This window comes from Puma concolor, chromosome A1 (genome assembly GCF_028749965.1).
Source record: "Puma concolor isolate L17-30 chromosome A1, mPumCon1.1.hap2, whole genome shotgun sequence".
Taxonomy (NCBI): domain Eukaryota; kingdom Metazoa; phylum Chordata; class Mammalia; order Carnivora; family Felidae; genus Puma; species Puma concolor.
The window spans coordinates 41,788,827-41,806,430 of record NC_141667.1 but is presented as its reverse complement, the minus strand read 5'-3'; the positions used below and the strand labels follow the sequence as shown (position 1 = coordinate 41,806,430).

At 36.8% G+C, this 17,604-nt stretch overlaps 1 protein-coding gene across 6 annotated transcripts in view; it reads left to right on the top strand.

The window, feature by feature from the left end:
* LOC147584121 (sperm-associated acrosin inhibitor-like) overlaps positions 1-17,358 on the top strand; it is a 117,021-nt gene extending 99,663 nt beyond the window's left edge. For 4 of the 6 annotated variants that reach the window (XM_086678827.1, XM_086678833.1, XM_086678814.1 and 1 more), the window contains 4 exons: positions 13,436-13,512; positions 14,652-14,689; positions 16,008-16,123; positions 17,014-17,358. In XM_086678827.1, the coding sequence (XP_086534953.1) occupies positions 13,436-13,512; positions 14,652-14,689; positions 16,008-16,123; positions 17,014-17,059 (277 nt within the window). In that variant the 3' untranslated portion in view covers positions 17,060-17,358. Of the gene's footprint in view, positions 1-1,083; positions 1,156-13,435; positions 13,513-14,651; positions 14,690-16,007; positions 16,124-17,013 lie in introns of all 6 variants that reach the window. The other 2 variants (XM_086678838.1, XM_086678834.1) reach the window with 1 other exon arrangement.
* Positions 17,359-17,604: the final 246 nt, after the last annotated feature.

Below are 17,604 nucleotides of genomic sequence, written 5' to 3'. Positions count from 1 at the left end.
CCTAGAATGTACTCACTCAAGAATTAGCCTTAGAAACAGGACAATAGAGGTGAGAAGAGAAATGCTGAAGTCCCGCTCTTCCTTGGAGAAAACCCTCCATCTTGGACCTGGGTAAAGAGATATTCCTGTGTTATCAGATAAAGCAGTCTGGAGTGGAGTCTCCACCTTATTGACTGGGCAAAGGGAAGGGGAGAAGCACTTTGGTTCAAATACTGTAGACACTTGTCTTTCTTATGAATTTTTATAGTAGAATTGTTTTGAGTAGATATTTCTTTATTTACTGTTTTCCCTTAAGACCATTTCCAGAGACTTGACTTAAAAAAAGTTATACCAGTTTCACTGAAGAATGGGTCAACAGAATTCCTCATGCTATCATTCCAGAAGTTGACTGCACTTTTGTTTTTTTAATGTGGATACAAATTACTGTCAGATATTACTTGCTTTAATCCAAAAAGATTTCCATTAATGTTTCTTATAAGTCAAGACCACGGTCTTATAGCAACAAATTATCTTAGTATTTTTCTCTCTGAAAATGTCTTTATTTTGCCTTCATTTTGGTAAGATCATTATTCTGGGTATAAGGTTTTTGGCTGAAGGTTTTTTTTTTTTCTTTTAGTACTTGGGATACGTTAAGCCACCACCTTTGGCGTCAGTGTTTTCTGATGGGGAATTAGCTGTTAATTGTATTTTTGTTCTTTTGTATGTGATGGGTCATTTTTTTCTCTTGCTGCTTTCAGTATGCTCTCTTTATATATATATATATATATATATATATATATATATATATATATATATATATTTGCCAGGTGTGAACCTAGGGTGGTAGTCCTAGTGTATACTATTGCTATGAGTCTTGCTCCAGATTGATCCTTCCAGGAATAACTACTTCTATTTTTCTGAAGAAAATACTGAGATTGAACTGTGCATGTTTGCTTAAAATGTGGCCAGGTTCCTTGTGTGTTGATGTAAAGATTTGGGAAAGTAATCAGCTTCTCCTCTTATGTTCACAGAGTAACTTCCGTGGGATTTTCTCTCACATCTCTAAGACGGCCTTCTGTTGACATATTTCTTGTTGAATTATAGGGTTGGAAGAAGAGCAGAGCTAACAGTCCACCTTAACGAGGAATCTGGGGAGTTGGAGTAATTCCTTTACAAGTAAGACATTTCTAAAACGTACCCTAAATTCTGTTTGCCTATCCATAGGAGATGGGCAATGTGTCCCTGTGCCATTGTTGCAAACATCCTGAAGGTTTTCTTTCACAGACTCAATCAAATGACTTTGTTCTCATTATGGATCAAAGCTATTTTCATTTCATCTTGGCCTTTACTCTTTTATTCTGGTGCATAAATTTTCCATTCCCGGGTAAAACACTTTGCATATCCTAGAAAAGCAGGAAGCTTTCTGCTGTAACTTAAGAATGGAGTGGTTGTTTTATTGGCCTTTTAGTTCTTACTTGGTAAAATGACACAGGGCATATACATTTCTTTCAAATATCTCGTCATTGAGCTACTCTTTCTCATTTCCCACATTACAGAAGTTGAAACTGAGTGATGGATTAGAATGGGCAGTAGACCTTAGCTCTTTGTTCATCTGTAACTCAAGAACTTTAACCGAATTCTTTTCCCATTTGGGGCCCAGATTCCACTGCAGTTCAGTGAAAAATATAGAGGAGTGATCTCTTCTAGGTTTAGTATTCCTTGAAAATCTGATTTTTTTTTTTTAACTTATCCGCTCTGAGTCCCTGAAATCAAGACCTTGTATAGGGAAAGAACTCATGCATACCTCAGTTGACCAGTTGCCTTCCTTAAAGTTCAAGGTGGCCCCATAACATTTGGAAAAAAGTAGCTGTTAGGTATTAAATAGAACCCTGATATTAGAGCAGAACTGATTCATATTTAAGTGGCTTCACACAGGCTTTGTCTTATGTCACAATGAAATGTCCCTTTTATAAAGCTTTTCAAAATCAGTATTTTCAGACCCTTAACTCTAGAGAACAATCTGATATTTACCAGAGGGAGGTGGGTGAGGGGATGGGTGAAATAGGTGACGGGGATTAAAGAGGGCACTTTGTGATGAGCACAGGGAGTTGTATGGAAGTGTTGAATCACTACCTTGTACACCTGAAACTAACATTACACTGTATGTTAACTAACTGGAATTTAGATACAAACTTTTAAAAATGGTATCTTCAAGTATAGGAGTTATTAAAACTCATATGTAACACTATTTTTCATAGATCTAGATTAGTTTGGGGGTTAATTTTTTCTAAGTTTTGGATACATTTGAGAATTTGTAGTTTTGTTACTGCCACAAAATTCTGACCTCACTAGGTGCAGTTCTACTACTGATATATGTGTGGCCTTTTTATCTTTTTAAACTGTTCTTTGGTTGCAGAAACTATTTTTTTTAAGTCATCACGTATCAGACATTTGGTAAGTTATTATTGGTTCCTTTGGATGTTGAAGCATGTAAATTTTTAGCCATTTTCCATTTTGAAAATCACAGCAAAACTGACCAAGCAAAATGTACAAAAAAAAACCCCACAATTCTTCAAAAATGTAAAATTATATATGTATTATTATTACACCGACGTTAAGAAATAGAATCTAAAAGGGCACCTGGGTGGCTCAGTCAGCTGAGCATCTGACTCCTGATTTTGGCTCAGGTCATGATCTCATGATTCATGAGACTGAGCCCCATGTCAGGCTCTGCACTGACAGTGCAGAATCTGCTTGGGATTTTCTCTCTCCCTCTCTCTCTGCCTATCCTCTGCTCTCTCTCTCTCTCAAAATAAATAAATAAACCTTAAAAAAAAAAAGAAGCAGAAATCTAACAAGCATTACAAAACCATTTAGTGTTATCTATACAAGGTGATAGTATATTTATCCTACTACGCCCAAATTCCAAATTGTTCCATAGGTAGTTACTTGTACACAAAACTGAGAGAAAGTGTATTGAGGGTAGACTTATTCATCCAACAACACAATAGGAAAAAAGTATCACCCCAAGTATCAGTGTGTAGAAGGATAAATAGCAATGATTTCTACGTATCTACATGTTGGAATATTAGATAGGGTGAAAATAAATGAACTACATCTCTAAACATCAGTATATATTAAGGTCACGGAGAATGTAAAAGGAAAAGCATGTAGATACACATAATGTATTTTACTATGAACATACACGTTGATTCTAGAGGAAGATAGGGACAATAAATAGAAAATTTGGTTAGGTTACTTCTTCTGGTGTCTGTAGGGGGAAGGAGTGAGAAAGATATGATCTGGAAGGGCTGGAGGTAGGGAGTTGGTTACACGATAAAAATACACTCAGCCAGTTTCATGGCCTTCCTCAGATTTTATAACAATATTGACAATGTTTTATTATTTACTGGGATATGACTACATAGGTGTTTGCCTTTACACCTAAATATAGATTATATTTATCCTTTTATGGATGTATGGCATTTCATAGTAAGATTTAAGATCATATTCAAATATTCGTTGTCTAATAAATGCGTATTGTCTGTCTGTTTTACACCCAGAATGTGGTCCACTCAGTCATCCAAAAAAATTGCACAAGGGGCACCTGGGTGGCTCAGTCGGTTGAGTGAATGACTTCAGCTCAGGTCATGAGCTTGCAGTTCATGATTTCAAGCCCCGCATCAGGCTCTCTGCTGATGGCTGAGAGCCTAGAGCCTGCTTCAGATTTTATGCCTCCCTCTCTCTCTGCCCCTTCCCTGCTTGCACCCTCTCTCTCTCTCTCTCGCTCTCTCTGTCTCTCTCAAAGAATAAATAAACATTTTTAAAAAATTGCACAAAAGGGGCACCTGAGTGGCTCAGTCAGTGAAGCATCAGACTTCGGCTCAGGTCATGATCTCATGGTTTGTGGGTTCGAACCTCGCATGGGGCTCTCTGCTGACAGCAAAGAGCCTGGAATGTGCTTCGGATTCTGTGTCTCCCTCTCTCTCTCTCTGCCTCTCTCTCAAAAATGAATAAATACTTTTTAAAAATTGCACAAAAGAACATTTTCCAATCTGCAACCAATGGCCACACTTACTGCAGTAAATGTGATTTTTGCCTTGTATTCAAGTAAGAACACAATAGTAAATATTTATTCTTTCAAAGTAATGAAAAAATCACAAAATAATTAAGATAATCCATTTGCTGATGATCTAGGCACAGTGTATACAGAAAATAACTGTAAAATTTCTCTAAAAGCCAAAGAAACACACTTCCACCACTCCAATGATTTTTTTTTTTAATTTTCTTTATCATGTTTCTGTGTAGTGCTTTGTATAATAATGCTAGGCCACAAAGAGCTTTCCTGTGTTCTCTTCTAAAAGTTTTATAGTTTTTCTTTTTACATTTAAATATATGCTTCATTTTATGTTAATCTTTTAATAAGCTATACATTTGCTAGTTGACTATTCATATTTAATTGTTTCAGCACCCTTTACTGAAAATACTATCCTTCCTGCATTGAATTATTTTGTACCAGTTTTTTTGGACCTGTACCACTGATCTACACATCCAACTCTTTTTAAGTATTTTTAATTTTATTTAAAGAAATTTTTTTTTAACATTTACTTATTTTTGAGAGACAGAGAGAAACAGAGCACAAGCCAGGGAGGGTCAGAGAGAGAGGGAGACACAGAATCTAAAGCAGGTTCCAGGCTCTGAGCTGTCAGTACAGAGCCTGACGCAGGGCTCGAACTCACTGACAGTGAGATCATGACCTGAGCTGAAGTCGGACACTTAACCGACTGAGCCACCCAGGTGCCCCTCCAACTCTTTTTTAATATCAAACTGTCTTGATTATCGTAACTATAGAGTAAGACTGAAAACTGGATTTTGTGGTCCAATTTTACCCTTTTGTATGTATGCAGAGATATCCAGCTTTCTCTGCAGCATTTGTTGAAGAGATTATCCTTCATCCACTGTGTATTTTTGCCACCCTTGTCATATTTTCCACAGAAAATATGTGGATCTATTTCTAGGTTCTCTATTCTGTTCCACTGATCTATTTATCTGTCTTTATGCCAGTACCATACCATTTTAACTATTATAGTTTTGTATTATATCTTGAAATCGTGAAGTGTGATGCCTCTGGCCTTGTTTTTCTTTCTCAAGATCACTTTGGCTATTCTGAGTCTTTTGTAGTTCTGTATAAATTTTAGGACTGCTTTTTCTGTGTATGTAAGAAATTCTACTGGGATTTGAATAGGGATTGTCTTGTATCCGTAGATCACTTTGAGTTTTATGGATATTTCAACAATATTAATTCTTTCAATCCATGAACATGGAATGTCTTTCTATCTAATTGTTTTTATTATGTTTTTATGCTATCTTACACCATTCACAAAATAATCAACTCAAAATGGATTAAAAAACTTAAAATGTAAGACTTGAAACTGTATAATTCCTAGAAAAAAACATAAGGGAAAAAAGCTTCATGCCATTGGTCTTGGTAATGATTTCATGGATACGATATGAAAGGTACAGACAATTAAAGCAAAAGTAGATGAGTTAGACTACCTCAACTAGAAAGCTTCTGTACAACAAAGGAAACTATGAGTAGAGTGAAAATACAACCTATAGATGGGAGAAAATATTTGCCAACCATATATCTGGTAAGGTGTTAGTTTTCAAAATAGAAAAGGAAGTCCTTCAACTCAATAGCAAAAAGCAAATAACAAGATTTAGAAATGAACAAAGCACTTGAGATAACAGGTGTTGGCAAAGATGTGGAGACATTGGAACCCTTGTATACTGTTGGTGCTATGTTTGGAATGTGTTCTCCCCAAATTCACACATTAAAATCCTAACTCCCGGGGCACCTGGGTGGCTCAGTCGGTTGGGTGTCTGACTTCGGCTCAGGTCATGGTCTCACAGCTTGTGAGTTCGAGCCCCGCATCAGGCTCTGTGCTGACAGCTCAGAGCCTGGAGCCTGCTTCGGATTCTGTGTCTCCCTCTCTCTCTGCCCCTAACCCACTCACATCCTGTCTCTGTCTCTCTCAAAAAAATAAATAAACATTAAAAAAAGAATTTAAAATCCTAACTCCCAAAGCTGATGATATTCAGAGATGAGACCTTTGGGATTGTTCTTAAGTAATGCAGGTGGAACCCTCATGAATGGAAATAATACCTTAAAAGGAAGGCTCCAGAGAGAACCCTAGCCCCCTGCCCCAGGTGAGGGCAGGGTGAGAAGGTGCCAGTTATGAAACAGGAAGAGAACATTCACCATAATGCAACCACACTGGCGCTTTGACATCAGACTTCCCAGCCTCCAGAACTGTTAATATTTTGTTGTTGTAACCTATCCAGTTTGTGATATTTTGTTATAGCAACATGAATGGACTAAGATGGTTGATGAGAATGTAAAATGGTGCAGCTATGGAAAACAGAATGAAGATTCCTCAAAAAATTGAAGATAAATCTACCATATGATCTAGCAATTCTACTCCCAAGTAAATATCCCGAAGATTGAAAAAAGGATCTTAAAGAGATATCTGCACTCCAGTGTTCACTGCAGCATTATTCACAATAATCAAAATATAGAAACAAGCCAAATGTCCACCAACAGACAAAAGGATGAAGAAAACGTGATATGCACGTACAATGGAATTGTATTCAACGTTAAAATGAAAGGAAATGCTACCATTTGCTATAACGTGAATGGACCTGGCAGATAATAAGGACACTTATTATGCTAAGTGAAATAAGTCAGTCACAAGAGAACAAAATACTGGCATGATTTCTCCTGTATGAGTTATCTAAAGTAGTCAAACTTGTAGTAGCAGGGAAGAAAATGGTGGTTGCCAGGTGACTGAGGGAGGGAGAAAAGGGAAACTGTTGCTCAGGGTGTATAAAGTTATAGTTAGACAAGATGAAAAAGTTCTAGATGCCTACTGTGACACTTAATGGCTAAGGTAACAATATGGTGCTGTGCACTCAGTGTATTCAGGTTATATACCCAGAAATGGGATTGCCCAATTGGAAGGTAATTCTATTTTTAATTTTTTGAGGAACCCCCCATGCTACTTTCCATAATGGCTGTGCTAATTTGCATACCCACCAACTTTGCCCAAGAGTTGCATTTTACTCCACAACGTTGCCAACACTTACTATCTCTTGTGTTTTTGACGATAGCCATTCTAACAGGTATGAGGCAATGCTTCACTGTGGTTTTGATTTGCATTACCCTGTTGATTTGTGATGTGGAGCACCATTTTATGTATCTGTTGGCCATTTCTATGTTTTCTTTGGAACAATGTCTATTCGGTGCCTTTGCCCATTTAAAAAAAATTTTTTTTTCAACGTTTATTTATTTTTGGGACAGAAAGAGACAGAGCATGAATGGGGGAGGGGCAGAGAGAGAGGGAGACACAGAATCGGAAACAGGCTCCAGGCTCTGAGCCATCAGCCCAGAGCCTGACGCGGGGCTCGGACTCCCGGACCGCGAGATCGTGACCTGGCTGAAGTCGGACGCTTAACCGACTGCGCCACCCAGGCGCCCCCTTTGCCCATTTTTAAATCAGATGCTTGCGGGATTTTATTTTTGTTTCAGTTTGTTGTTATTGAGTTTTATGAGTTCTTTATCTATTTTAGAAATTAACATCTTGTCAGCTACATGATTTTTAAATATTTTTTCCCATTCTATAGAATTATTCATGATAGCCAAGATATGAAACAACTTAAGTGTCAATGGATGAATAGATTAAAGAGAATAGATAAAGATGTGGGGTGTATATATGCAATGTAACATAATTCAGCCATGAGAAAGGAAGGAATTCTGTTTTCTATGAGAATGTAGATGAAAATACCATATATCACTTATATGTGGAATCTAAAAAAAAAAAACAAAAACAAACAAACCCATTCTCAAAGAAATAGAGAGTAGAATGGTAGTTACCAGGGGCTGAGGAGTGGGGAAAATGGAGAGATGTTAGTCAAAGGGCACAAACTTTCAGTTATGAGTAAGTTCCAGAGATCTAATGTACAGCATGATGATGCAGTAATGATACTTATTATACACTTGAAAGTTGCTAAGAGTATAATTCCCATCCAAAAAAAAAAGAAAAAGTAATTATGTGATGTGATGAAGGTGTTAGCTAATGCTATAGTGGTAATCATTCTGCAATATAAAAGTGTATCAAATCAAAAACTGCACAACTTAAAGTTAATGATATATATCAATTATATCTCAATAAAGCTGGAATACACACACACACACACACACACACTCACACACTTTGAGCACCTTGTGCCAGTGTAAAATGAACTATATGATCTTGTCCTAAAGGATCATCCAGTCTGAGGAACTTGTCAGCTATGTCAAGGAGACTCTGCTGGCACCCTGAATTCCTTAATGCATTGTCCTTCCCTCCTCCCACCCCTCACCAAATGCTGACACTGAATTAGCTACAACACGTGCATTGCAGGATGTCGTGGGGTCCCTCTCTTGTGGTCCTATTGCTTTGCAAGGCTATTCTAATATAGTAGGACACTAAGTAGGAGTTTCTTGTTGATAACCAAGGCGAAACTGATGTCAAAAAGTCACAAGTACCACATATTCTAAAGAAAGACGGCAGTCAGACTTCCCTACCCTACGGGCTTACTAAGAAATAACCAAATGGACCCTGCCACCAGCAACCACTGCCCTAACCTGCAGACTAATTTCCCAGAATGGAGGAAGATTCTTGAATATCACTGGCTTTGTAAGGAGCACTGTGTCTATGTGGGAATCCCCCCAACTCTGCTGTAGAGGCAAGAGTTCCAAGAGTGCACCCCTGCTGTGCATTGGTTGGGTCGGTGGGTACAGTTTCACAAGCAAATGAGGTGGTTCCCTATATATGTCACTGACATTTGTATTTCTAGGAATCAAGGGAAAGAAATGTGATTTAACATATGGGCCCTTTGAGGTCAAATCTAACTTATTTCCTATACAGTTCTAGATGTCAGGTTTTTTTTCGTTTTGTTTTGTTTTTTTAAGTGACACCATGAGAAAGCCATTTGAAATTAGATGGTCTCTATTAAATAGCTACAAATTTTTAAATGTTGTTTTCAGGTAAGATCAAATAGTTGGTTCCAACAAATGCATCACCTTGGTTTCTTTTTTAAATGGAAATCTCTAATTTAGTTTTTAAATTAAATTATTTATGGTAAAATTCATTGTTATACTACCTGTTATTTGACAAGGCAATTTGCTTTGAAGACAAATTCAGACTTATGCACAGTTGGAAAGTGAGGCAATATATCCCACAGAGAGCATCAGTGAATCTGATTTTTCAGAAGAAAGTAATATTTTCAACTTTATTAATTTGGATAATGACATATGCCTTCCCAGAAAAGATACTCTAAGCATGTTTACCTCTGAATTCTTCAAGGATAAAGTTCACTGACTGACCATAGTTTTTCAATTGTACCCAGCTACAAGATGTGATTACCAAACCTGCCTCTGATTGTAAGGTTTAGTGTTTCTTTTGCTTCCTAGATATTGGAAATTGCCTGCTTCTACAGAATCCCATGGTCAATTCTGCCTATATTGGTGTCTATATATTGGATATTTTGCCTCCAGTATCTAACAGGATCTCCTAAGCACCATAAATATTGGAGAGGAGACATAAATAAACATGTAGTCAATATTTTCCAGCTAGACTTAATATTCAGAGTATCTAAATGGATACAACAGGCAGCATGTCCAAAGTGCACACATTACGACTTCAAACAACTTGTTCACTGGTACATCCCATGTATGACAAGAGGTTCCAGAAAAGAGTTTCAAAAATTTCTCATTCTGCAGAGGAGAAAATCACAATGAATTATATTAATTAGCAAAGAATAATTTCTTCACATTTCAGAACTCTCATAACAAGATAAACCATGTTGGCAGACAAAAATGCTTAAAAGTAAAAAAAATAGAAATTGTGGCTTCATTAACTTGTAATTTTAATTTGATTCCCAAATGACGAAATTCTGCAACTGAACAAAATCATCCAAATATATATATTTTGTGTGTGTGTGTGTATTTAAATGTGTATGTGGAAACATGAATATTTCAGAAGACATTCATTTGATGAGGTGTGGAGGAACAGTCATGTTTGTAATTTATATTTTCCGTAGTAAAAGACTACAAGTATGTTGGACAGCAATTTTCTCTTTTGTATAAATTTTAAGCTGCATATGTTATTGGACTCAAAATGCGACTTTTAAAAGTCTAGAACGAATTGAATGAGCATATAATGACCTGTAAGATCATGTTCATTACAACATTGTTAGCAAAGTATTTAACAAGAACATCTTAAAAGGAATTGTGTACATCTGTATACATTTTTATGAAGATATACCTTGAACTGCTAAGTGAAGAAAGTTAGTTACAGAGAAATATCTTTATTTACTCTTCTATTTTTGTTTTTATCTATCCTTCTATCATCTATCTGTATCTATCTATTATCTATTCTTTAAGACCAATATCTTCGACTCTCTCTCAGCTCTATCTGCATAAGACCTTCTTCTTTGGTGGGTCTGCATCCAACCTTCTTCTGTCTTGTGAGGAGTCCTCTCTCCCAAAGAAATATTTAAAACAAACTTTAATTGTGTCTGAATTCTTTGGCTGATGTCTTTATTCAAATCTGGTGGGCTTGGGGGCACCTGGGTGGCTCAGTCAGTTAAGCTTCTGACTTTGGCTCAGGTCATGATCTTGCAGTCTGTGAGTTCAAACCCAACATCAGGCTGTGTGCTGACAGCTCAGAGCCTGGAGCCGGCTTTGAATTCTGTGTCTCCCTCTCTCTCTCTCTGCCTTCCCCAGCTTGTGCTCTGTCTCTCTCTCAAAAATAAACATTAAAAAAAAAATCCTTCTTCTGTCTTTCTTTTGTAAAGATACTTGGGATAACATTACGGCTCACTTAGACAATTTATGTAGACATATGTGTATATCTGTCTGTATATATTTATATAGTGTGTGTATGTACTGTGTATCATCTATATGTATGTATAGTACATGGTATATGTGCATATACTATTTTTATATGTATGTGTATATGTATATAAGTATATATACATCTATATGGTATGTATATAACACCAATGCATATTATTGCATATATGTGTGTTATTATATATGTGTTCTTACATATATTATATGTAGATATAGATACATGCATGAACACATAAATATACATACACATGCATTAGCTATATATACAAATATATATATATTTGTGTGATTTTAGTGTAGTTGTATATAAAATATTTGTACATTATGCATATGTTCAAATATTTATGCATATTAAACATTTTGAAGAAAGACAGATCTACATTAAATAGTCCATACTTTTAGCATTCTCTTTCACGGTTAATTTAAAAAAACGTGTGGCCTATTGTGCATCATAGGCAGTGTCTCTGGCTCTTAATCTCTGCTGATCAATACTTGTAAGAGAAAAAGTCCAGTGGGTGAGACATAGGCTTCACGATAACTCAACTTCAGTTTAGTTTCTCCACAAATGTGTCAAAAGGTTTTGCCTGCCCAAATATCTCTGATGGTGTCTATGTAAATATTTCCAAGAACTAATGTAAATAGTCACTTGATTATAATACGGGAAAAGTTCTTGCACTTAGCAGATTTTGTACCCTCCCATTAAGTCGGCATGAAACAGTGGTAGACTCCAAGATTCTTTTCTAAATCCTGGCTTTCTTCACTGATAAAAAAAAAAAGGCAGGTTAGATTAGGGTGACAAATGTTAAGTCTGACGCACAACCAGTGTGCAGACTGTTTTAATACTTTATCCTCAATATTTACGACAAACCTATGAGACAGAAATTATTCTCACATTTAAAGTTAGGAAGTTTTGGACCAGAAGGTCTGAATATTTTGTCAAGGTTACCCAGTGGTTAATGGGATTTGAACTCAAGGCTTTCATCTGCCAAAAGTCTTGCCACTGAGCCAGACTGCAAAGGAGATTCATTAAATATCTCTGATTCAGTTTCTTCCTACTTCAAACCGTATAGGGTCTTTCGCTTCACTCTGAGGTAAAGATCAAATTATTCATCATATAATTCAGGGCACACGCTGTCCTCTAGCCCAGGTCGCTAAGGCAGGCTGTTCTGATGCTCATGTAGGAGCTTCTTGAACATTCTGGGTTGTGAATTTGTACTTTAGTTTTACAAGATGTTCCCATTAGGGGAAATTGGTTGAAAGGAACATGAGAACATGAGAACTCCTAAGGCTTTAGGAAAGAATCTCCCTTGATCTCAAAATAAAAAGGTTACTGCAAATCAAATATCCAATTAAGTCCAATGTGCTTCTGGTATTGCAAAATACTAAGAGGCTAGGTTATGTGTCCAATTATAGCTCCCCAAACACTTTCTCCTCTTCTTGCTTTGATTCTCCTTTTCTTCCCAACTCAATAGCGTAGAAAGCTTTCACATCTCTTCTCTATCTTGGGTTTTCAAAGCACTATTCCTCTCTCCTCCCCGTATTTGGGGATACCTCTGCTCAAATTGTCCCAAACGTCCTGTTTAGGGAAGATATATTGAGAATTAACGTGTGAGGCATCTTTCACAGCTATTTTACAGCCTCTAGGCAGAACACAGAGTACCTCAGCATCTTACCTGCCGTGAGCCAACTCATCCTCATTAAGGTCCTTACCATCAGATTAATAAAGAAGATTCCTCAGCTGGGTGGAGCTAGTTGAGAAGGAAGATGAACCAAATAGGCACAGTCCCTATTTGACCGTGCAGACCCCACTTGCCACTGTCTTCTCTGTGTCGGGTGGGTCAGGTGGGGACTCTGTGAAGAGAGTTGTGGTATGTAGCATGGATGGGAGGACTGCTCTAGGTCAGTCCTTCCCGAAATAATGGTTTCTATTTTCTAGTGAAAAACTAAGATTCCAAAGCGCATATTTCCTTAAGTGCAGCACGGCTCCTTGTGGGCTGAGCCAAGGGTTGGGAGAGTAAACAGCTCCTACTTAAGTATGCACAGAGGACTTTCCTGGTGTTCCTCTCAAGCTCCTACAAGGTCTTCTGTTACTATGTATGTCTTGTTGATACTGTGGGCTGCGGGAAGGAAAAAGGGAAAAGTCCACTCTGAGTAGGAATTGAGGAACGTGGAAAAGCCCCTTCACCTATAAGAAAGCTTCATCTGGGGGCGCCTGGGTGGCGCAGTCGGTTAAGCGTCCGACTTCAACCAGGTCACGATCTCACGGTCCGTGAGTTCGAGCCCCGCGTCGGGCTCTGGGCTGATGGCTCAGAGCCTGGAGCCTGTTTCCGATTCTGTGTCTCCCTCTCTCTCTGCCCCTCGCCCGTTCATGCTCTGTCTCTCTCTGTCCCAAAAATAAATAAACGTTGAAAAAAAAAAAAATAAGAAAGCTTCATCTGGAAATGGGCAGTTTGTCCCTGTGCCGTGTGTTATAAACGTCTCTATGGGTTTCTTCCACAGACTTGGTAAAATGTCTTTCTTCTCGACATGGATCAAAGCTATTTTTATCACGGCCCTGGCATTTCCTCATTATTCTGGTGAGTACATTTTTTAGTACTGGATGAAGCATTTCACATTATCTTAGAAATGCAGCAAACAACTGCTATTATCTAGAAATAGGAGGTTGATTTATAGGGTTTATAAATCTTTAAATTTTTTTAAATGTTTACTTGTTTATTGAGAGGGACAGAGAATCCTAGGCAGGCTCCAAACTGTCAGCACAGAGCCCAACTCAGGGCCTGATCTCACGAATGATGAGATCATTACCTGAGCGGATATCAGGACTGAGCCACTCAGGTGCCCCTAGGGTGTATAAATCTTAAATTGACAAAATGAAACAGAGTATGTTAGAAATATCTTATAAAATTGCATCAGCGGTTTGCTTTATCTCATTTCCCACCTTAGAGAGGTGGAGACGAAGAGGTGGGTTACAATGAGTGGTAGAACTTAGATTTTGTTCATCTACAAATAAAGATATTTACCTTTTTTTTTTTTTTTTTCCTTTTTGGAGGTCAGATTCCATGGTTGCTAAAAGCAGAGTGTGAAAAGTAATGATGTCTTCTAGGTCTGACATTCCTTGAAAATCTAATTTGTTGTTTGCCAGCTCTAAATCAGCTTGTGTAAGGAGAGAACTCAATGATTCCTCTGCTGACAACTTATGTTCCTTAAAGCCCAAGGTGGCCCATAAATTTCAGAATAAAGTAGCTTTGAGGTATTGGGTAGATCCCTGATATTATACCTGAGTACTAATTAATTAAATAATAATTAATTTTCATATTAAGTGACTTTTTGCAAAGCATGTAAATGGCACCAAGCAAGCCATTGTCTTCTCCAACTAGGATGTCTCATCTATAAAAATGGGGGGGGGGGGAATGGAAACAAACCACAACTATAGTATCTTCACAGGAGGGTTTGGTGATTATTAAATAATACATAAGACTGTTTTCACAGAGTGAGATTAATTTGGGATTATGTTTTTATATTTTAATTTATTTTGTGAATTTACTGTTTTGATACTGCTGTAAAAGGCTCATCTCATTATTTGCAGGGTCCTTATTAGGCAATTTGCATAATACTTTGCTACTAAAATATATGGGTACTTCTCACCAAAGACTCTAATGGTTTTCCCCTCTTCCTCTTCTTATTTTTAATTTGTGTGTTTGTGGTTTGGTTGCAGAAACTGGTTTTGAACCTTCACCAGAAATTCGTAGACTCGTAAGTTAATACTCATTACTTTGGGGATTGAAAAGGTAAACCTTTAAGTTTTATACTGTAAGTTTTAACAGCAAGTTATGCTATGTACAACAGGATGATTTTTCAAAAGTAACAAACAAACTGTGTTATTTATTATGCTGAGTTCAAGAAACAGAATCTTGCCAGCCATATAAAATCATTTGACATTAAAGACAAGGTAAAAATATCCCATTCCTTAAAAATTCCATTACTGGCCATAAGCCTTGTTATAGACAAGTGGCTGCTATGGATTAAGGGCTGTTTAAAGTAGAATTGTTTATCCTAGCAAAACAGGAAGATTAAAAAACCAACAACCCAATTTTTCACGTAACAGTGGGTAAAATAATAATTATCATACATTCACAGAGTGGATTCTTACATAGAAATGAGGAAAATGAGCTGCAGTTCCAAATGTGTGAACAGATAAAAGTTACAAAGACGTTTAAAAAGCAGGTTGTGTAAGAATACACATATTATTGTTTATTTATGTAAATAGCCAGTGTTTGGTCATTATGCACATTACATGCATATCTATACGGTTACATACACATATGCAAATATGCAAACACTCATATGTATGAATTCATACAAGTGTGGTGATAATCTGAAACTACCAGATTATCTAATAGTGAAACTATTGAGAAAGACAAGGGTATTGTAAAAAATTGTTTTATGATTTCTTGCAGTGTGAAATATGGTTGACTTTTAAACAGCCTAAGTTTAAACTGCATGGGCCCACTTATACACACATTTTTTTACAAGACAGTGCAATCTTATGATTTTCTGAAATTTTCTTTTCTCTAGCTTAGTTTATTGTAAGAATATCCTATATAGTATATATAACATACAAAGTATGTGTTAGCTGGCTGTTTATATTATCCTAAGGCTTCTGGTCAACAGTAGGGTATTGGTATCTAAGTTTTGGGGGAGTCAAAAGTTATATGTGGATTTTCAACTGTGTGGGAGGGGAGGGTCTATACCTCTAAGACCCTCATTGATCAAGGTTCAACTGGGGAAAATCTGATCCAAGTATGAGAAGAAGTGGAGGCAGAGTGGCTGAATTCCAAAAACATATTCAGCGATTTGTATGTTTTATTTATAAAAATAGTGTTGGGTTCGTAGAAATATACTAATAATATTTTATGTGTAAGTGGACTGTGGGTACCTTGATGTTTATCTTTAAACCTCAATATAGAATATATTTATTTCATTTTGGTGTATGGCTTTTGTATTAAGAATAAAGAACATTCGATTTAAAAAGTTCCTGATGCATTGTTTGTTGTCTCTTTGTGTTTAACAGCCAAGCTGTGATGTGTATGTACATCAATTACATTTTTGCACAAGAGAAATGGATCCAGTCTGTGCAACCAATGGCCAAACTTATTCCAATACATGCATTTTCTGCAGTGAACTATTGTAAGAACACAAGACTAAATATGGCTCTTCTGAAATAATAACGAAACCATCCTAAAATTATAGGAAAACCCATGTTTTTGATAGCCTCGCCACAGAAAATAACTACTATCTCTGTAAAAGCCTCAGAAACACACTTGTGCCTTTTCCTGAAATTCTCATTTCTAAAAGTAGTTTTGTATTAGACCTCTGAAATATAACTCTGCTGGTATTCTGTAAATGTAGAAATCAATATATTGAACTTAATTTAATTATTATTATTTACTAATGGCAGTCTAATGACTGATATAATTCCAAAGTCCAGATGATAAATGGTAGTCTCCATGATGTGGCTGCAAGCTAACTTGAGAATAATTGAGCAAGAAATCCTATTATGTCCTATAGTGACAGAACTCTGAAATCCATCACAGTGGATTAGCCCACTCATGCTAAGAAGGACTCCTCTGAGGCTCTCCTCTGTCTCTGGACCTCCATGACTTACTCCAAACCCTTCTTAGAAGCAGGGCATTCTGGAACCTTCCATCTAAACCCCCTTCATATATCCTTCACTCAAAAGGAGTGAAGTTTTGTCAACCTTTCTGCCTTGCCAAAATGGCAAATATCACAGATATTTCCTCTCATTTAATCTGAAAATCTCTAATCCTCTCCTCTCTTGGCTCTTTGCGGGTTCCAAGACCGAGTCAGGACTGAGTGTGTAGGAAGAGCTAAGCAGCCTCAGGTGGAGGGAACATGGGCAGGGTTGCAGAGCAGAAGCCCATCTGTTTGTGGCTCAGCCTCTCCACACTGTCCCATTTTCAAATGCTCCTCATTGAGAAGCACTTAGTGAAATACTTGGGTAATTTTAAATGTTCTTTTAATGATTTCTTTTTCTTTCTATTTTTCTTTCTTTGCAGCGAAAGTGGTGGAGCGTTTGATTTTAGTCATTATGGTAGATGCTGATTCTGCCTGAGCTACACATTCCAATACCTTTTATTGCGATCCAATTTTGTGGTAGATTCTACAAGCAATTAGAACGTCCTCAGTCAGAGTTTTAAATTCCTAGATAATCATACAAAGACTTCTATGGCATACAAGATGGAATATAGGATGTTGAAGAATTTTCCCATGAGCCTATGATTGAAAGGCTTTCCTTCTCTATGTTCAATTATTCAATGACAGCTGAAAAACTATCTTAATTTTGTGCTTCTTAACATAAAACCCAATACAATTTAAAATAATAAATATTTCAATCAATCCAATGTTCAATGATATTATCCTTATTAAAATACCTTTTCCTTCTTTGGTTACTGGGTGAAAAGACATGAATGCTTTTAGTAACTACAATTAAAGAAATCTTTTCAAAAATGAATAAATAATACATTATTTGTGCATTTATTAAAAACACAGACACTTGGGCTCCTCTATATCCTAAAGAATCAAAACCTCCAGGAGAGGGATCTGAGAACTTGAATTCTAATATGTACTCCCGGTTAATCTTATGATTA